The sequence below is a fragment of the Nuphar pumila genome, chromosome 13 (genome assembly GCF_984573655.1).
Source record: "Nuphar pumila chromosome 13, dmNupPumi1.hap1.1, whole genome shotgun sequence".
Lineage (NCBI taxonomy): Eukaryota > Viridiplantae > Streptophyta > Magnoliopsida > Nymphaeales > Nymphaeaceae > Nuphar > Nuphar pumila.
The window spans coordinates 11,536,049-11,558,264 of NC_143261.1; the positions used below are offsets into that span (position 1 = coordinate 11,536,049).

At 36.0% G+C, this 22,216-nt stretch overlaps 1 protein-coding gene across 2 annotated transcripts in view; it reads left to right on the forward strand.

Annotated features, from left to right (window-relative positions):
* Positions 1-17,217, forward strand: part of LOC149817754 (protein PAF1 homolog) — a 78,149-nt gene extending 60,932 nt beyond the window's left edge. The window contains exons 10-13 of one of the 2 annotated variants that reach the window (XR_016426980.1): positions 3,793-3,864; positions 3,947-4,111; positions 5,105-5,370; positions 16,860-17,217. Coding sequence is in view for 1 of the 2 variants with exons in the window: in XM_089984038.1 (XP_089840164.1) it covers positions 3,793-3,864; positions 3,947-4,111; positions 5,105-5,242 (375 nt within the window). In the remaining variant the exon portion in view is untranslated. Of the gene's footprint in view, positions 1-3,792; positions 3,865-3,946; positions 4,112-5,104; positions 5,625-16,859 lie in introns of those variants that run through there. The other variant, XM_089984038.1, reaches the window with a different exon arrangement.
* Positions 17,218-22,216: the final 4,999 nt, after the last annotated feature.

Below are 22,216 nucleotides of genomic sequence, written 5' to 3' on the forward strand. Positions count from 1 at the left end.
CTATTTTTCATAAAATCTAACCAAGTAAATCTTGTACAATCATCTATAATCCTCCTTTAACAAAATAGGCGAAGGACACCATACATCAGAATGCATGAGATCAAATGGATTTTCTGATTCCCTATCACTAGACCTAAATATCAAGGCATGACCCTTTGCCAACCTACAACTCTCACAGTCTTTAATATGAATTGACACAACTAATTTAGGCTTAACAAAACTTCTTGAAGACACCAACTTTTGCAACCTAGAGCGAAAATATGGCCTAGTCTCTGGTGTCATAAAACACTCGTCTATGACAAGCTCCCAATATGATCCCAGACTTCTCCTGCTGGCTCATATCAGTCCAATCCAGGTAGTATAAGTCTTATCTTTTATGGCTAATCACAATTTTCTTGACAATTGATCTTGCACCACAATGCTAAAAGTAAAGAAGGTAACATTACCATTAAACTTGGTAATTTGACAGTTTGACCAACAAAAATAAGATTCATAGCAAGAGATGAACTTGAGAAAAATTAATTTTACTATTGGGATAAAAATCAAAAGTAGTGGAACCTATTTTTGGGAACAGATATAGAAGAACCATCGGCAGTGCAGAAAATGCGCAAGGCTGACATTTGTTTAGAATAGGCTCATGGGATCTCATATGACACAAAGCCTCCAAGTCTATTAATCAACCATAGGATCAACCTGAGATACTTGATAAAACAATACTAGAGGAAGAAACGGGGGTAGCAGAGAAGTTGCAATTACTGAATCTGTTGTTGCATTTGTTGTTGCACCTTTCCCAACAATTGTAGCTGACCACCACCTAACAATTTTGAAGCTCTTCTAGCTCATAGACCAATAAACTGAATGCCAATGTTGTGAAAAGTGTTGAGGCATAGCGAGGCGCTCCACCAAAAACTGAGGCAAGGCATAAGCCTCGAGGCATAAAGTGTAAGCCTCCATTTTTTTTTGAAAACTTAAAAAAATTATAAAAAATATCTAAAAATACAAATAAAGAAAGAAATGCTTTATTGATGAAGTAACAACCAATAAGAAATAGAAAATCTCAAATTAGCACTAAAAAAATATGAGATTAATATATGAAAGTAACTAAGAAACTGATTACATAACTGAAAAACTAATTATATATTTGAAAAATATAATGTCCTATAAAGCAACAACCAATAACCAATAAAAACTCTCAAATAAGTACTAAAAAATATGAGATTAACATATAAAAAGTAAAATAAACCCTCAAGGCGTAAAGCGTAAGCCTAAATAAAGAAATGCTTTATTGATGAAGTAACAACCAATAAGAAATAGAAAATCTCAAATTAGTACTAAAAAATATAAGATTAACATATAAAAGTAACAACCAATAAGAAATAAAAAATCTCAAATTACTACTAAAAAATACGAGATTAACATATAAAAGTATTTTCTTCTTCTTCTTATTACTACTATTACAATAGCCATCTCTTAATGTTGCATAGACTTCACCTTTTTTTTTCTTGAGAATTGGACAATAATTTTTTATATGACCAAAATTCTTACAATAGTGACGTTGAATAGAGCTCAGGTCACCTCTCTCTCCAAAATTTAAATCATGTCTTCTCCTAGCTCTTCTTTCACTCAGTAGCCGAGAAATTGCCATGACATTGTCATCAGATGAATAGCTTCCAAGAGACTTTATTTTGGTCTCTTCTGCAAACAACTCTGCTAAGACCATAGTCAACTGTATCGTTAAGGGTAATTTCTCGATGAGAGTATTTCTCAGAGTGTTTTTCAAAGTTGATAAATCTTGAGAAAATGTCAGGAGTTTAAAAAATATAAATAACAACAAAACACCTAAGAAAATAATAAGTTTTGTATTATTTTTTTCAAAAATATAAAGAAACACATTTTAAAGGTTTTAAAATATAAAAAAAAAACAAAAAATAGGAAATGCAAACTTAGAAAAAAACTCAAAAAATATTGCGTTATTTTTTATTTGCCGATATTTTGAAAATATCATGATATATTCACGATATTATCGGCAAACTTAAAATTTTTGATAATATAGTGATATTTTCAAAATATTGGCGATATCAATGACAATGGCTGAAACCTTGGTGACAGAGGGTAAGTGAGAATGATGTGACATTCCTTGTTCCATCAACTCTAATTTGAGCGCCATAAGAAACTCAATAACACTATTAGTTTGCTATATGTTGGTCATGAAGCTCCAAACCAGTTTGACATGAAGTACACATCTCACACCTTGAACTTTTTTACATTTTGTTTGTCCCTCCATAAGTGCAAGGGCATCCCAAATTCTTTGAATAAAATTCTTAAGTGACTTATTTTCTTGGCGCATACTCAATTGTTGAGTGAGCTGATAGTGCTTTGCTCAATTCTCTTGCTTGTAGACTTGTCTGAGGTACGACAAAGCTTCTTTAGCCTTCTGAAACTTGAAGATATTCATAGTTATTCTTTGTTCTATTGAACCTAGAACCCAAACCTTGACCCTTGCATTATTCACAACCCATTCCTCTATTGCTTTGTCAAAATTAGCACCAGAGGTCTTGGGTTTCACCTTTGAGCCATCCAAGTACCCTCCAAGCTTTTCCCCTACTATTACAACTGTCATAAAATCAGCCCAATACACATAATTTGTCCTATCCATCTTCATTGGGACAATCTAAATCCCCTCATTCTCCATGTATCACACAACCCCAACTACAATATAAAGTCCCTGCACAAACAAACTACAGCAAAACCGAGTCTGATGTCTTGTATACAAGAAGAAGAAGCACCCCACACGAGCCTCAATATGAAACACCACAGCCAAAACGAAATCACCAAGTAATCGGCAAACAAAGCATCCAAGAGTCACCACACAGCAGGGTCAAGTAGCACAATTCTTGAACTAACACAAGCACGACACTATATGCAGCAAAATCAGAACACCCACAGCCCAAAACTCGATTTCTAGCGTATAACAAGTTACCGCTAGAAGGAAACCACCCAAAATGACGTCAAAACTCAATGAAAACCACAAAATATGCACCCAAACTGATATCAATAACTCCGTACCCCAAAAACAACTTGAACCCAAACATTTAAGGCACTAAACTTCCACTGATATAATCAGAATAAGCCGATATAACAAATCTGGATATTGTTCACCCCCAAATCTAGAAAATACAAAAAAAAATCACAAAAATTCCAAATCTCGACCGATCTCTATGATTTTTGGTTTGTATGGCTTCTAAAATCATGCTCTAGCAAATGCATATTTCAAACTGATGAAATCCCCAAAATCGTATGGACATCACTTTGTAGGCACAAACCAAGACAGTACTGTAGCAGAACCGGAACAAAGCTTCCTTCCTCCTAAATGCACCCTCACACAGCTCTCTCTTCTTGATTATGGCTCTGATACCATATCAAACTTAGAGAAGAAGCACACAAGAGAGATGAGACGAGAAGTCTTGAAGGAGTTTCATTAACTTGAGAAAACGAGTCCCTTCTTTTATATAAGAGTCGACTCTCTCAATGCTACAAACTAAAAAGGAAACAAAAGAAATATAAGACTAAATTACCCCTTAACAATAAGGTAATGTACAAAAGAATGTTTAATAACAAGGGGTAGTACAAGACTAGTAAAACACCTATATTACATAAGTCTCAACATGTGTGTGTGTGTGTCGCTTTTTGCATTGTCCCTTTGAATTATTCGATAAAAAATAAAAATTCTTGGCACATTTTGATTCTAGATTAACCATTTCTAGGTGCATGCCTTTTCCTTGTCTTTCATAGGTCAGGGGTGATGATGCTGAAGGTCCCACCACATACCTTGTTCATTTTGATGAAGAAGCAGGCAGATACTTGGTATCAACTGGCTTTAGAAGTATGCTTTTAGTGGATTGGTGAATGATCTGCAATGACTTGTGATTTGTTTGATGTAATGCAGCCTCTTCCAACAAAGCTTGTATTACAGAAAAAGAAGGCAAAGGAGGGAAGGTCTGCTGATGAGGCTGATACCCATTATCCTGTACCTTCAAGAGTGTCAGTGCGGAGAAGCTCAGCTGTTTTTATTGAGGACCAGAACGAGCATGGAGGAATTTCTTCCGATCAGGTACTAATTTCAGCCTGCTCATATTGTTAGAGATTCATTTCCTGTTTCAGATTCGAAGGCTTATCATATGTGTTGTAGGAAGTTTTGATTTCTTCCTTCGCTTTTGATGTTAATTTGATCTTTGGGTCTGACCATCTACATACCATTGTTGTCATTATAGGGTGGACCCAATAAAAACATTTGTGAATGATAGATATGGAATGTTCTCCATTTCGGTCTCTGTCAATAATTGTTTCTTTCAACATTTGTCTTTGTAGCATGTCAAATGTGTGATTTACTTTTAATTTCTCAAATGTCATCTGCTTCCAACAACGCTTTAGGTTTTTATGTGTACAAGCTTTTATTTTCTCCCACAAAAAATGCTGCCTGAATCTACGTTTAGTTGATACTTTTAAATATGCCACATATTGTGGACGTTGCTATGAATCCATTTTGGGAAAGAGCAGAACTGGGTTCCTATCTGTGGGAGGGCAATCAAAATTTACTTGATATATTTTGGTTTGGCTCGGTCAGTGGAATGATTTTTCTGTGATCAGATTATTCAGCTCCTGCTTATGTTGTTAACGTGCATTTTATGTTGTTTTTGAGGTTTCTTGTTTTAACTACAAAGATTTCTTCAGCTAAAACTTTGCTTATTTATTTTCATTTTACATTATATTGACATTGCTCTCAGCCATTTCATTCTTATATTTGTGGGATCATTTGGCCATTGGTCGCTCCTGAATCTACTAATATCAGGCTTTAGTCTTTGTGAGGGACGTTTTTCCAGAGTCCTTTCTGGAGGTTCATATGGAAGCAATCATTTTTTGTGCAGCTTCCTTCTTGGTCACGTGCACACACATGCACATGCTTCAAGCGAAACACTTGTTTTTTGATATATAGATACAATTTTCCAGTCTGTCTTCATACTTAAAGAAAAGTTAATTTCCTTCTATTGTTGGATGGTATTTAACTTAATCCTTATCCTGTTGACTTTTTCTTTTAAATATGCAGAGTTATGCCAAAGCTAAGAGCGGCATTTCTAACTCAAAGCGCGGAAGATCTCCAATTGAAGATAACCAGGAGAAAAGGCGCAGAACATCACGTGAACTGGACTTGGAACATTTTAGTGGAGATGACATGTCAGACTGATACTGTTTGATGTGATGAGAAGAAAAGTTTCCAATTTAGCATGGAGCTCTGTTTCTTCTGGAAGAAATTGGCTTGAATTGATCACACATAAATGAACGACGGGCAAGTTGGGCACATTGACATACATGGTATGTCTATACGGCAGCAAATACTAATTTCAACTGTTGTCAACTTCAGAATGTGGATGGCAGGAAATGGTTTCTTTTTCCCCAAGTACATAAAATCATAATCTTGCACCTTTTGTTTTTGCATGAGAAATCCCCAAGTTGTGCTACTCTAAGCACATTCATGTATCTTGTATCTAACTATTTTTTTAACTTAATATTTATTTTCAGAACTATGAAGAAAGGGGATTGCACATCTAAAATTCACATTCTTTGGATTTTTTCTTTGCTTGTGCAGAATTGCTCTCTCTACATTAGTTATTTGGTCAGAAGTTTTGTTGGCTTGACTAGTGTGCAGCTGAGTCTTTCCTTTCTAGCTATTGAACATCTTTTTTATCCTGCATGAGCGTGTTCTTAACACAGGTACCTAGTTCTCTAGATTAGAGTTGTGATTATGCCCACCAAACCATAGTGTACCGAATGTTTCCACCTCAACATACCTGGGTTTTTGGGTACTTGACGACCTACGACCATCAACACATGACTAATTTACGTTATGATTGATTGCTGGTGTTGGACCGTTTTTAGATAGTTCTTAACTAAGACTTGCCGTATGGTCCAGATGCTCCCCTATTTGTATTTAAGACTGAATGCATTCTCACATGATTTAATTCATTGCATTGCCTTTCTTTCCCTGAATATTTTCTGAAAACTTTTATCCATCCTTTTGAAAGAGATCTAGCTTGGTATTTAGGAAATTTTCTACTAACATGTTCTCTAACCCTTTTTTTCTATTGGTTTGGTGGTGGCTATCAAGGAAAATTCTTTATGCCCATCAAATGACCTCAAGGATACCTAAACTTGCATACATGTACCTGGCTATTGAGTGCTCTGGGCCCATGGAATATTGCTTACTCTGGTACATATTGATGCTGGTATACAATGGTTTTGCACACCAAAGATCTTTATGCTGGATCTCTTTGTCTTTCTTTTATTTCTGCTATAAAATGAAATCCTGCAGAATTTTAGATTATGATTGATACAGATAGTGAAGTTTGTTCATGAAGAGAAGGTTTACCAGGCCCATAATTCTTGTGTTTGCCTGATGGAAGGAACTAAACTCATGTTTCCTTCAAATCCTTGAAAAAGGTGTGGTTTTAGTCCTTCCAGGTTATTATACTTTACTATCTAGCTATGCCACAGGACTCACCATATGTGCCCCATGTCAAAACAACACAATGTTGGACATGACGCCAGGAACACCATAATACTTCTTGACACTGAAAGATTTGTCGAACACAATCAACTGGGTATCCCAAACTTCATCCATCACTTTTTATGATCAATACTCATATTTTTTTCTGTTCAAAATTTGTTATTGATTTCATTATATTTCAATTTTCAACTTGGAATTATTATCTAATATTTGTGAATTATAATGCCTTAGAATTAGTATTGAAGAATTTGCACTTAGGATGAAGTTCATGCTTTATATTTTCAGATTAAAGGTTTTGAATGCACATAATCATATACTATGTATAAAATGTACAGCCATGTACTCGTGTCCTAGCTTTGCGAAACACCTGTTTTGTATGAAGCGGGTCTGTGTTGTGTCATGTATCAGTGTCCATGTCTATGTGGCTACTATCTGTAGAGATTGTAAATTGGATATTCAGAGCCTTGGACTGACAATGTCTGTCAATTCTCATTCTCCAAGATTTCAAGGATGCTTTATTAATAAGGATTCATGTTCATCCTCGATCCAAACAGATCCTTAATTTTTTAATTCATCAAGATATATTTGCTTGATTAAGAGACTCCAGATTGCTCTTTTTGTTTCTTTCATATTGTCTACAAGTATTGATATGTCCTATTGCCCCTACAATTGCCAGAAACACCAATTTGTAAATTTTAGTTTCTTAAAAAATCACAGCTAAGAAAGTAGAAGCTGTGATTGTTGGTCACAAGGTCAATCTTGTGACCAACTTTCACAAGGCACAAACAATCACTGGTGTTAATCACAATCACAACTTGTACTTTTTTCATGTTTCACTAACCTTGAGAAAATGTTGTGAATGTAATTTACAATCAAAAGATCTTAAGAAAATCCAAGAAACATAAGGCATTGCAAACATTCCCTAAGTAATTCCCTCGGGAATCATTGATCACTTGATAGCACTTAGCGGTTTATAACTTTTAACCTCCAATTGAGAAGTTTCTTTAGATGTTAGTCTAGTTATTTGTTCATTTCTCCATGTCTAGAGCTATAGTTGGTGAGTCATAGATGAGGTGGCCATTCAAATTAAACATTGCATTTCAAGTATTTACTTTGTGGATTTCTTGTCCTTTAACTTGGAATTTTAGTCGAACATATGATGCAACTATTTATTTGTTAGGGAAAAGTGGCATGGGGTTTCATGGTCATGAAGATGACCTTTTGGAAGGATGAATTAAAGATCCTTGCTGCCATCAGACCTCCTTCAGAGGAGAAAATAAATCCTAAAGGTGCCTTGAAGCTGTTGAAAGCTACCCAGGCAACTTACTTGCTCACTACCCAAGCAGTAGATTCCAGATTATTGCAAATCCATGTGGATGTTTTTACCGATTATACTGTGATTTTGGTAGTAATATTGTACTTTGTTGATAAATATTGCTAGATCGTAAAAGCTTTCTTGCATGCACAAACATAGAGGCACATGCATTATGCATACATACATAAATACATACATACATATACTGTAATGACGTAACTTATCCTCGTGAAAAGTGATTTTTTTTAAACAATTGCGGAAACCAAAACCCAAGGATTCGGGACCTCACAGACTTAACAACTATCAAACCACAAGTGATATTACATTGAATCCACCAACGAATAACAATTTTATTAATTAATAACTAAATGTCATAGAACAAGAATAAAATAAAGAATGAAATCCAGAGCCTCTGTCAAGAAATAACAAAAACTAGTCATGTGATCTTGCATACTCCATTTGGCAGTCACCCCATAATTGAGCTCTAGGTCCTGAGAAAAACATTTGAAACACCGGGTAAGAACTAGAGATTCTTTGTACAAATTCCTCTAATAATTCAAGCAGAAAAGAAGAAGCATAAACCAAATTTATGCAAAGATTCAGAGGAATGTAACAACAACAATTTTATAATCCATTTATCATTCAAGCATTTAAAAGAAAGTAACATGCAATAACAAATTTTCACACGAGACAGAACAAGTATAAATGCATGAATTAATGCAGAACAGTAAAGATGCATGGTTCAATGCACATGCATGAATAAATTATCAATTTATTATAAGAGTTTTCTTTTGCATGCATGTCTCTATTAAATGCACAAAATTTTAGTTTCACTTTTTATTAAACTCGCAGATACTTAAACGGGTACAACAGTTTTCGAAATCAAAGATAGGTTCTCAGTTGTAGTTTAACACACAATTTGTATTTTATTATCGGGTTTTATACTTGTTCATCGACCGATATCAGAAATCAACAACATCTATTGAAACTGTTGAGAATAGGTGGTTCTTTGTTTAAGTTCTTTTATATTAGAGGTTTTCTGAAATTTTGTCCTCATAAGGACTTAGATGTAATTTCTCTTTTTGCCTCTCTCTATTTAATATAGAGAGAAGCCCTAATCACTTGAGTTAACGAGTTCTATTCTTGCAGCCGTCTCTCTCTCTCTCTCTCTCTCTCTTTTCTCTCTCTCTCTCTCTTCCTCTCTCTCTCTACCTAGGGTTCGGGGCATATCTTCTCTTTTTCAACATGGTATCAAAGCCAACGATCTCAGGAGCGTGATCGATCTGCAACGATCTCAGGAGCGTGATCTACACCAAACATGAAGTACTCGAACCAGGTGTGGATTAAATTTTTTTGAGATCTGATGACAGATCTGGCCTAGATCTGTTATCAGACCTAAAGAGCATCGTGGGAGTGAGCCCTCAGGTCTGGCAGTCGTAACCCTTTTCTCTTGAGTTTCACATGCCGTGACTTCTGTGTGTGGCAGCTGATAACAGATCCTAACTTCGTATGGCTATGTGTGATCGAGATCTGCTGCCATGATTTGTTTATCATGTCCCTGTCGTGATTGCTTTTGTCCTTTGAAGAAATGAACTTCCTGTTTGTGGCTGTCGTGATTTACAGCATTTGTCAATATGATTTCAGCAACCTCTGTCGTGATTTCAGCATCTGCCGTGATTCTTCATGCTGTGGTTATTTTTTTTTTTTTGTCGTGATTGCAACTGTGGTCGTGACTTCAACATCTGTCGTGATTTCAATATCTGCCGTGATTCTTCATGCTGTCGTTATTGTTTTTTTTTCATGCTGTCGTGATTAGTTTCAACATCAGAATAGTCAGCATTAGAAGTTCTGTAGTGGAAACAACAAGCTTGTGTTCTCTGCTGTATTGAAAATTATCATGTTTATGTGAAAGTTTTTTTTTTTGTTGTCGAGGGAGTCTGTGTTGAGCATAGATGTTGGTCGTTGGTTCTGGCTGATGCGTGATTGTCATGTGTGTGGGCTGCTGTTCAAGATTCATGTGTGTGGGCTGTTGTCCACTACTGTCGTGGAAATTGCAGGATTGATTCCTGCGGTGCTGGGAAAATATTTTTTTTGTGGCCTGTTGTTCCTTACTGTCGTGGTTTCTTTTTGTGAACAACTACTGGGTTGCTTGAAATTTGTCCAGATTTTTTTTATCTCTGCTGAAACAGAATTTTTTTTAGTATGGCTGAAACTTCAAAATGTGATTCCAAATTGGAACATATTGGGGAGTATAAGGCTTTTGCCAACCCCTTCTCGTATGGCTCTTCCGTAAGGTTGAATGAAACCAACTATGCCAGGTGGTCCAGAACTTTTATGATGTCGGTATCTGGACATCGTCGCAAACATATTTTGTTGGAAGGCGAACCCACTGAGAAATTGGGAAAATATGTTACTTGGGATGAAGATAATGACATAGTTATGTCATGAATCATGAATAGTGTCGAACCCCATATTGCAGATGGATTGATCTACTATAATACAACCAAACTGATGTGGGATAATCTTCGTGATACATAGAAACGAATGTGAGTCGTATCCTGCAAGTCGAACAAGAAATATATAACTTGCAACACGGAGATCAGACCTTGGCCCAGTACTATGCCTCTGTAAAAGCTGCGCTTGAAAGACTTAATGCTCACAGGCCTCTTTGTTGCTCGAAGCAAAAGGATCATAAAGAACAAACCATGGTTGCTCGTTTTCTTACAGGTCTTTCTTCAGATTTTTCTGTTGCAAAAGTTCAAATATTGACTGGATCAGATGTTCCACTCTTGCTGATGCTTACAATCGTCTGAGTAGACTTGCGATCTCTCTACCACAATCTCAGTCTGTGACTCAGACATCTGCTCTTGTTGTCCCATCTAGTTATGGACGTGGAAATATTCAGAATATCAGAGGACGAGGACGTGGACGTGGTATGGGTGGCAGAGGAAAGCTTCAATATACATTCTGTGGAAAATCTGGACATTTAGAAGATCGTTGTTGGGATAAGCATGGTCGGCCAACCTCTTCTTCATCAAAGTCATATACTCCTAAAGCAAATGTTACTACTATCGAGGCAACAAATGTACAAGAGAATATCACTGCAAATGAAAGTAGTATCACCCTTAGTCGTGCAAAATATGATGAGTTGATCGCTCTTCGACCTTTGAGTTCCACCCCTCCTGTCGCTGGTGTTGCCTATTCAACCGGAAATCATCTTCATCCGACTGATAGTAAGTGGGTTATTGACTCTGGTGCATCCAGACATTTGTGTGGAAATTCACGTGTTTTTTCAGATCTAAAGGATATTAAGGCTCAGCTTGGAGTCTCATTAGCCGATGGGAGCTCCTCCCCGGTTGTTGGTCAGGGAAATATTTTTATATCCTCCTCATTACAGTTGAAAAATGCTCTTCATGCTCCAAATTTTTCTCAAAGTTTACTTTCTGTTAGTTGCCTTATAAAAGAACAAAACTGTAGAGTAATATTTGATCCAATGGGTTGTCATTTTCAGGATTTGCTGACGGGGAAGAAGATTGGTGGAGGCTATGAAGAAAATGAAATTTACTACCTACATCATCCAATGGGTTTTGTTCATGCTGCAGTGGAACATTCATTCAGTCCTGTTCAGTGGCATCGTCGTCTTGGTCATCCTTCATTGTCAAAGCTTCGGTCAGTCTTTCCTCAGATTCCTTCCACCACATCATTTCAGTGTGAAGCATGTCAGTTGGGCAAGCATCATCGAAGTTCGTTCCCTTCGAGTCAGAGTCAGTCTAGTAATAAAGTTTTTGAACTTCTTCATGCAGATGTATGGGGTCCTAGTAAGATTCCTACTAGGACTCAGTGTCGTTATTATCTTGTTATTGTTGATGATTTCTCTAAGTTATCATGGGTATTTTTAATAAAAGAACGATCTGAAGTTCCTAGTCTTATCAAATCCCTAATTCTTGAAATAAAAACTCAGTTTGAATCTATTGTCAAGATTGTTCGCACTGATAATGCTCTCGAGTTTAAATAAAAAGGTCTGTTACAATTTTACCAAGATCATGACATCCAACCCCAAACTTTCTGTGCCTATTCATCTCAACAAAATGGGGTGGCTGAGCGAAAACATCGGCACCTCCTTGATGTTGCCAGGACCATTATGATTCAATCCAATGTTCCTGCGTTATACTGGGGTGATGCGATTACCACTGCTTGTTATCTGATCAACTACATGCCTTCGTCTTCTGTGGGTGATCAAATTCCATTATATATCCTAAAACCTAATGCCCCACTTTTTTCTTTCTCACCAGAAATATTTGAATGTATTTGTTGTGTACACAAACTTGGCCCTGATCGTGATAAATTAGCCGCTCAAGCTACAAAATGCATATTTATCGGTTATCCAAAAAAGCAAAAGGGCTATCGATGTTATGATCCTATTTCTCGTCGAGAGTATGTCAGTGCAGATGTATCTTTTTTGGAATCCTCTCCATATTACTCTAGTTCTGGTTCCCCGCTGCAGGTTGATCTAGCTGAGTCTTTTCCATTACCTATACCTCCTTTTCCTTTAGAATGTGTGCCCTTATTACCGAACCAAACTTCATCCTCTTCCAGATTTAATAATCCTCCATTGGTATATGTGCGTAGAGCTCCACTTCCGCAAGAGCCTTCATCTTCTTCTTCTCCTGAGGTAAGTTCTACTGACAATAGTGATCTTCAGGATGATGATAACAGGCCTATTGCTCTACGAAAGGGGACAAGACAATGTACCTTATATCCCATATCTCATTTTGTCTCCCATGCCAGAATTGGACATCAGATGAAGTCTTTTATTTCAGCCTTGTCTGCTGAAACTATTCCTCTGAACTATCAACAAGCAACACTTGATAATCGCTGGAAGCTGACTATGCAAGAAGAAATGACAGCTTTAGTATCTCAGCATACCTAGGATCTAGTTGATTCCCCAGCAGATGCTGACATTGTTGGATGTAAATGGGTATATACATTAAAGTACAAATCTGATGGTTCTATTGAAAGGTACAAGGCCAAATTAGTCGCCAAAGGGTATACTCAGACATATGAAATTGACTTCTTTGAAACTTTTTCTCCTGTTGCACGGATGAGTACCATCCGTCTTGTTCTCTCAGTAGCTGTTCAGCATGGTTGGAGCTTGTGCCAATTAGATGTGAAAAATGCATTTCTATATGGGGATCTATCTGAGACCGTTTACATGCAACAACCTTCAGGCTTCGAGGTTGAGGGGGAGTGTCAGAAGGTGTGTAGATTGAGAAAGACGATTTATGGCTTGAAACAAAGTCCTCGTGCATGGTTTCAAAAGTTGTTTGAAGTAATGTCAAGCTTTGGCTTTAATAGATCAGCAGTAGATCATACTCTTTTTATAAAGAAAACTAGCTCTGGCATAGTTGTTATGGTGGTATATGTGGATGACATCATTCTTACAGGAGATGATGTGAAAGCTATTGAAGCCACAAAGGCTCATCTTCAAAAACACTTTGTTACAAAAGACCTTGGTTCACTCAGGTATTTTCTAGGTATAGAAGTTGCTAGGAGCCGTGAAGGGATGGTTTTGTCTCAACGGAAGTATGTTCTTGACTTTTTAAAGGAAACGGGCATGTTGGGAGCTAAACCAGCAAATATTCCCATGTACCATAAAGTTCACTTGTTTGGAGAAGGGTCAAAACCAGTTGATAGCAAAAGCTATCGTTTCCTAGTAGGGAAGTTATTATATGTAACTGTGACCAGGCCGGATATTGCTTTAGCAGTAAGCAAAGTTAGCCAGTTTATGGACAAACCAACTGAGATGCACTGGAATGCAGCCATAATGATTCTCAGATATCTAAAATCATCTCCTGGAAAAGGGTTATTGTTCAGGAAAGGTGGAACTCTGGAGATAGTAGCTTATTCTGATGCTGACTATGCTGGATCTGTAGTAGATAGAAAATCTACCACAGGATTCTGTGTGTTTTTGCGAGACAACTTGATTTCATGGAGAAGTAAGAAACAAAATGTGGTTTCCAGGTCGAGTGCAGAATCAGAATATCGGGCTATGGCCCAAACAACTGCTGAATTGATGTGGGTTTGCACTGTTCTTCATGATCTCCAGGTGAAGGTTCCCTCTCCAATGACCATGATGTGCGATAACAAAGCGGCAACATATATAGAAAACAATCCTGTCTTTCATGAGAGAACAAAACACATTGAGGTTGATTGCCACTATGTAAGAGATATGATTCAAGCTGGTCATATCACTACCAAATACCTAAAGTCGGAAGACCAAGTTGCAGATATGTTTACAAAGCCTCTTGCTAGGCCAATTTTTTCAAAATGTTGTGACAAGCTGAGCATGATTGATATCTATGCTCCAACTTGAGGGGGAGTGTTGAGAATAGGTGGTTCTTTGTTTAAGTTCTTTTATATTAGAGGTTTTCTGAAATTTTGTCCTCATAAGGACTTAGATGTAATTTCTCTTTTTGCCTCTCTCTATTTAATATAGAGAGAAGCCCTAATCACTTGAGTTAACGAGTTCTATTCTTGCAGCCGTCTCTCTCTCTCTTTTCTCTCTCTCTCTCTCTTCCTCTCTCTCTCTACCTAGGGTTCGGGGCATATCTTCTCTTCTTCAACAGGAACATTAGAAATCAACATTTAATGTCGGGACATCAGGAAAATCAACATCCATTGATGCCACTTTCTTGGTATACCAATCAGTGTTTTAAAACTCACCGAGTCAACTCGTTGACTCGGCTGACTCGGCTCGGCTCGCCCCTCCAGCGAGTCAACCCGGCAAGGCAAACTCGGTTTGCCAAAACTTGGGCTTGACTCGGCCTGACTCGGGCGAGTTTTGGGATGTTTGAATTTTTTTTTTTGAGTTTCAAATTACAATTTCGAAATATATAAGTACATATATTTTAACAAGGGTTACCCCCAGATTTTGTATAAAAAAGAAAATAAAAATCATTTAAAGATAAAAAAGCATTTAAATCCATAGAATAAAATCACCATGTTGTTCGAACTACTGTTCACCCTGTGTTATCAACTTATTCTAGCAAAATATTTTAAAGAAATGATTCTCACTATATATGGCGGGTCAACTGTGCCTATGGGAAGTCACATTTAGGTTTCATCATCCATTTGTTATGTGAACAAGCATTGTACATATTCAAATATTAGTAGTCTTTTTATAGTTGTGCCATTAATATATTTCCTGCATAGTTTTATACATGAGAAAATTGCTTATTTATGTTGATATTGGGCATTCTGTAAACTTTCAATATGCACATATATCCATGTTTTACATTTATGGATTTGTTAGAGAGGGAATTAAAGCTTTTAAAACAAGCTAGCATATATGATTGGCCATTTTAGGAACCTTAGGTAGTAGCAGACTGAACTCATGGTGACCAAATCCTCTAATTCAAGTCATGAATTAGTCAAAGTGCTTGTATAGATATCAAATTCAATTATTCAAGCAAACCTCTATAGCTCTTTGCAGTTGTTTTTATATTCTTACAGACATTTAGAGACTGTTTACTCAAAAACATGGTTTTAGACAAATTATATATTGTTTTTCTTTTAAAATCAAAAGTTAACAAAACCCGGTCCGAGTCACCGAGTTGACCCGCCGAGTCACGAGTCAATAAAGAACGAGTCGAGTTCCGAGTCACGGGTTTTAAAACCTTGATACCAATAATAACAGTGTCTACAACACTACCCCCAAGCAAAGTGGCTGAAAACTCTCTAAAATCGTAGTTGGGAGGTAAACCACTACATCAAGTTCATGAGCATAAACAAACATGGAGTTTTAGTATCCTCACGGTTTCCCTCAAACTGTCGTCCAGGATTTTCACACTGTGAAAGTGACATCAATAAAGAAAATTAATTACACTGTTTATCTCTTTTATCTTTTTAACAAAAGTCTAGTTCTTTACACAAGAACCGTTTTGCAAATCATATGCAAAACCCAACACAAGACCTGACCCGCTACAATTTAACAATACAATTAAATTAGAAAGCCAATAATTTTAGAATGAATTTTGCAATGCATAAAATAAGTCTTGGAGCAACACATGCTCTTAACCCACATGGCATACAGTGGTTTACATTTGACCACAAATGCATTTTAAACAAAATCCTTAGTAAACATTCACACACTTAGTTGTTCAAACATATCCACAATGCACATTTAATCACATACCACAAGAATGTACGTATAAAACAATATGAACAAATGCTTGCAACATAATGCTGTTCTGAAAATCTTGCTATGTCCTATATATGTCACTTCAAAACATAAACTCTCTTCAAAAGCAGGAATTTTTGCTATTATTTTATATCTATTTATTATTTCAAGATTTGTAACTGCTGACTGTTAGACTTTGTTTATGTGTTATCGCTGTACAACATTATCTTTCCTTCACACTAGAAATAGTTTTTGTGTTTACTGTGTTTATTATGTCAGCTTTTGAATTGTCTGTTGCTGCAACCACTAGTTCTATTTCTTTCTTGTACTTGTGGTAGCAAGACCAGGATATAGAAGCCATAGTAGTTAGTACTTTGCACTCAGTGATATTAAATTCTACTGTTCATGCACATCATTAGGAATGCTATACCAATTTCTTTGTTCTCTAAAGTTGCCTGGCTAGGTGCCATTATATATATATATATATATATATATATATATATATATATATATATATATATATATATATATATATATATATATATATATATAATTCCTCTGCAACCCCTGCAAATCATCGCCTTACCACTCGGTCCCTGTTGGTCAGTGGGAATTGGTATTGCATGTCATGTTATTTGCGAAAATGTTGATGCTATGGTATTTTGTTGGCCAAATTTATTTGAATTATGTGCTAGCTTTGCCACATGAATCTGGTATTTATTTATATTTTGGCATCTTTTTGTTGTTATTTAGGACTGATTTCATAATTATTGCCATTGGCCTTGCTTTGTTATGTATTTAAGGGGTGATGACTTAGGGATCACAAAGAAATCTCCTATTCATAAGTTGCAGAACTGGTGGCAGATTTGGCAGCTGCTTTTGCAGATTGATAGCTTCCTGCTGTTGATCATGTATGGATTCACCATAGTTACTGGATTATGATACTTGTATAGTAACCTGAGTAAAGAAATACTTTGCTTTATTTGTTCAAATGATTCTATTGCAAGCTTATCAGGATCTTTGGAATCCAGAGGCCACAACCCTGATGACCATGGATTTAAACCAATTCACGCCCATGGGGTTGTATTAGACACTTTCTAGTCATTATAAAAACAAATGGAAATTATGGAATTCATGATCTGGCACCTTCTAGTCATTATGGGATAGAAATGGAATAAATGAGAGATTGCCGCCTCATAGTCAAAGCAACAGTCTTATTGGATGCTTCTGTGACTTTTTAGTGCTTTTGCTCTTTCCTTCCTGCATTAAATCTCTTTTGTTTTCTCTGTTTGTCTTAGGTTCACCTCGAATTGTTAGAACAGTAATTATGGTTCTTGAGGTCAGTTACTGTCTGGACGAAGTTTGATCCTTTTAAGTTCATTTGCAGTTATTCCTGAGCTGATGTGCAATGCCTCTTAGTTTTGTTGCCCCTCTCAATAATGTTAATTTTTTCCTTCAATAATTACTATTTCTTTTTACTTCAGTATGGTTATAGGAGTCACATTGCGTCACACAAATGTCAAAAACCTAATTGTTTCGAGTGCAACAATCCAACCATTGTAATTTTTCATGCGAAAATCAAGGCACCACCCATGAATAGAAAAAAATTGCCAATATTTATTGTTCACAAAAGTTGGCTTTTCTGTTGGTTTCTTGCAATTTCATTTGGAATCCTCGAGTTTTGATGATTGCATTCTGCAATTATCATGCTTTATTTTCTTCTTTTCTTCTTTTCTCTTGGGTAGATCCAGAGAAATTATTTTTACTGCAATGACTTCTGCGTAAATCTCATGAAGGAGCATATAATTCACGATACTCAAATAATTTGTGTTGCATCTTCCTGTCCTACAGGATTGAGTGCCATCCATCACATAAATCTTTGTGGGTTTTGGAGAATCCAATGTTCATGAGTTTCTCCAAGATCTATGTTAATTTTATGAATGACATCCAGGTTCATGTATTGTTTAAATATGTGCAACTTATTTGCAGTACTTTGTTTCCTTTTTATTGTTTTAATTTCTTCTTTTTTGTTGCAGGTTTTATCATGCTTTTGAGGTTTTTTTTATAGCAGTTGATAATTTCAGATGGAGATGTATATACTTGGATTTTTTGCTGTTTTGATGCACCAACTTATCTGGAAAAGTGGGATGAGTAAGCTTCTGCAATACTATCCCCCAGCTTATCCTATATTTTTGGATAGTCAGGTGGAATCAAACATTCCCTTATGGAAAGCTTAGAGTTTTGAAGTTGGTAGGCTGTTGCATTTGTGTCATTTTCATGCCCCATATATTATTACAAGTAAAATGGCATCCCTTAAAACATCATGAGACTGGAGTTTATACATAAAGGTGTCTTAATGGCGTTCCATATTTTAAAATTGTGGTAAAGATAAAATAGTAATTTTCTTCCATATATACCCCATCTAAGTTGGTAATGCATCTGTTTTTTAATGCCCTTCACTCTAAATGATGCACAGCCAGACCTGGTGTTGAGAGTTTCACCTCCTGACCAGGGCTGGGTAGTGAGACAAGTCAATGGTGCTTAGCTTATAAAGCACTTGCTCGAACTCATAAAGTAGTCTCAGCAAGTCGAATGAACCATAAACTGCTAGACGGGCAGTGAAAACCTACCCACTAGAAAACCTACCAAATCTACCCAGTAAAAACCTTTTTTTTTGGATTTTTGGTGTCTTTTTCGAAATTCTGACCTTACAGATGTGATCTATGCTACTTGTGTTTTATAGGAATCAGTTCTGGAAGCATTTGATTCCATGCTAGGCTTTTATAAGGTTTCAAAAATCAACAGCCTACAATTTTCATAAAATTTTGAGGCTCTAAATACCATTTTTTTCATCCACAATGCATGATCCAAGTGTCAATTTCTAATCAGTTGATCATTTCTAATCAATCAATCATGCTGAACACATCTCTAAGGTCAGAATTTCAAAAAACCACCTAAAAGGCGATGCAATGTTTCCAAGTGGGTTAGTTTGGTAGGTTTTCTAGTTGGTAGGTTTTCATTTCCCGTAAAAAAATATATTTTAGATACGTTTTACATCACATAGTGAAACAAATGGTTAAGTTGGATTGCAAGCAATAATTTTAAAGATAAAATCTTATTGCTTCTAGCTTTAAAACAGTACACTTTTTTTTCTAAATGACCCAGCTCAAGCTCGGCTCAGTAAATCTACATTTTAAATCATATAACTCATATCTTTGAAATAATACATTTTTTTAAGCAAGCCCTCTTGAATTCGCCTGTTTAGCTCTGACTTGTCAAAAGCTTGGGTTTGGCTCGGCTTGCCACGACAATGGGCCAAGCTTGAACACTTGAAGCTTGGCGTTGGGCTAGTACAATGAAACACTTAAAATGTATCGATTGATGTAATGTGGGTTACCTATAAATCTCATGTAGTTTTTTCAGGTGAATTTATGTGTGCATCTGTGTGAGGTAATGAAAGCAAGCCACACAGTCATGGGTCAGGTGAGTCACTGGTCAACCTATCTTTCGGATCAGTGAATTTCAGGCTCAGAAATCCTTCGAGGGAACTTTGCTTGGTGTAATAGTAAAAAGATGTTAACATGGAAATTAGGGGTGTCCATTTTGGGTTTGGTTTGGATCCAGGTCGAACCAGAACTAGAACTAATTTGAGATGATGTTACCATGTCCGGACCTGGGTCCAATTGGATTCACCATAAGAGAAACCATACCCAGATCTTATAAAGATTACATGAACCAGACCCGGAACATACCTAGTAAAATAATAAATTTTTTTATCTTTTTTATATTGAAAAATTGCAGACTTAATTCAAAACTTGGGTCAAACCTGGATCTGGTATAAAATTTCACAAGCCATACCCTGGTCCATATATTAATCCGACCCTTCAGGTCCGACCCTGATTCTAATCGGACACTTTTATTTATCACTAAATCTTAACCTTATAGGGTTTGGTATGGGTTGGGTCCGGGTCAAACCCAACCCATTAACATCCATAATGGAAAGGTTCAAGTCTTCAGAATGACCATTGGGTGCAAAAGACTGAAGGTTAGGGACATTTCTGATCAGCCCATTTTTTGTAGCATTCAGATCACAATGTGTGCGGCCTGTTATTCTCATGGGTGCCACATTTCTATCAGATTAAACACTTGGATCAGCAGCAGCAGCAGACCTAATCTTATAAAGTCGTTTGCCATTCATCAGATGAACCATTTGGAGAGAAATGGATCCAGTACGTGGTGTCGGTTACGCGGGTGCCCAGTTACCTAAGCAAACTTTTTAAGATACAAAAAAGCTTGGTAGCTTGTATCTGCGCTCTGCAGGTGCTTTGGCAAACCATTTGATAGGTCTTACAAGTCTAAACCTGGCTCGGTCCAGTCTCTCTCTCTCTCTCTCTCTCTCTCTCTATATATATATATATATATATATATATATATATCGGTAGCTGCGCCTGCGCAATTGCACTGGCCGTCTATCCCGGGGATTGATGGACTGTCAGTGCAAAAAATGCTAAAACACGCTATTTATGCCTTTTTAGCTGCATTTTTTTTATCGCAAAGGGGGCAAAAACATGCAAATAGCATGTTTTGGCCATTATTTTGAGTTTTTTTTATTGTGGCCGCTCATCACGCATTCTGTCGGTAGCTGCTCACCCAAGGGTTGCACAACTACCACTCATATATATATATATATATATGAAAACCTAAAAAATGAGCACCCTGCTAAATGAAACATGCTAATGAATTTTTGTTGTTTTTCTTGAAATTCTGACCCCATAGATGTGTTAAGCTTAATTGATTTACTAGAAATAGATACTTGGATTATATATTTTGGATATAAAAATGATATTTAGAACCTCAAAAATTTATAATAATTATAGGCTATTGATTTTTGAAATCTTATAAAAACCTATCCATGCATTGGAATCAAATGCTCCAAGAAGCTATTCCTATAAAAATAAGCATATAGATCACATCTGTACGGTCAAAAATTTGAAAGAATAAAAAGATCAATTGCATGTTTCATTTAGCACTATGCCCATTTTGTAGGTTTTCATTTTTCTATATATATGGGTAATACATTGGTGTTAAATGGGCACGATGCTAAATGAATCATGTTATTAGATTTTTGATATTTTTGTCGCAATTTCAACCCCTTAAATGTGTTCAATATGACTGATTTACTAGAGATTGACACTTGGATCATGCATTTTAGATAAAAAAATAATATTTGGAGCTTCAAAAATTTATGAAAATTGTGAGCTGCTGATTTTTGAAACCTTAATAAAACTAGGTATGCATCGGAATAAAATGCTCTAAGAATTGATTCCTATAAAAACAACCATATAGATCACATTTGTATGATCAAAATTAAAAAAAAATCTTGAAAATCAATAGCATATTTCATTTAGCAGGAATGTATTATATATATATATATGTATATAGACTATTTATCTTTTAGACCCCTTTAAAAAACACATGTAAATATGTTTTTGTATGGATGTTACTTAATCTAAATGCATGTATGTGATTTATATGATTTATTTAGTATAAAACACGTATTGGTTTAAACAATTTTTTGTGTTTAGATGTATTTTTAGCTTAAAAAAATTAACGGTTCATATTACACTAGTTAAATTGTTTCGATCCAAAGCATGATTTTTATTGAATAAGCAATGATTTTTTTTAAAGGGGCTTGAATCTGAGAGATAAATGATCTGGAACTTACACATTTCTCTCTCTCTCTCTCTCTCTATATATATATATATATATATATATATATATATATATATATATATACTACGTGTTTGATTTAATAGAAATTGGCACTTGAATCATGTTCTTATGATATGAATGCTAGTTTTTTAAGGGTTGAAAGATTAATGGTATATAATTACTAAATTTTTAACCCCTCAACAAATTATATTTTTCTCTCTCGATTGAAAGGTCAATTCCTGCTATTTTGAGCATGCTGAATACAACCACAGGGACTAATTTGATCTAAACAACCTCACTCTAAGAGTTGCAACAAGGCGGTTTCTTATCCACGAGGAGGGTCGCAAATATTCTCCATTCCTGGTGTAGAAAACAAAGCCGCAGCCTAAAACAGGAAGCCGTTCAGTCATGCCATGTACCCTCCTCTTTACCATAATTTCACCATTTT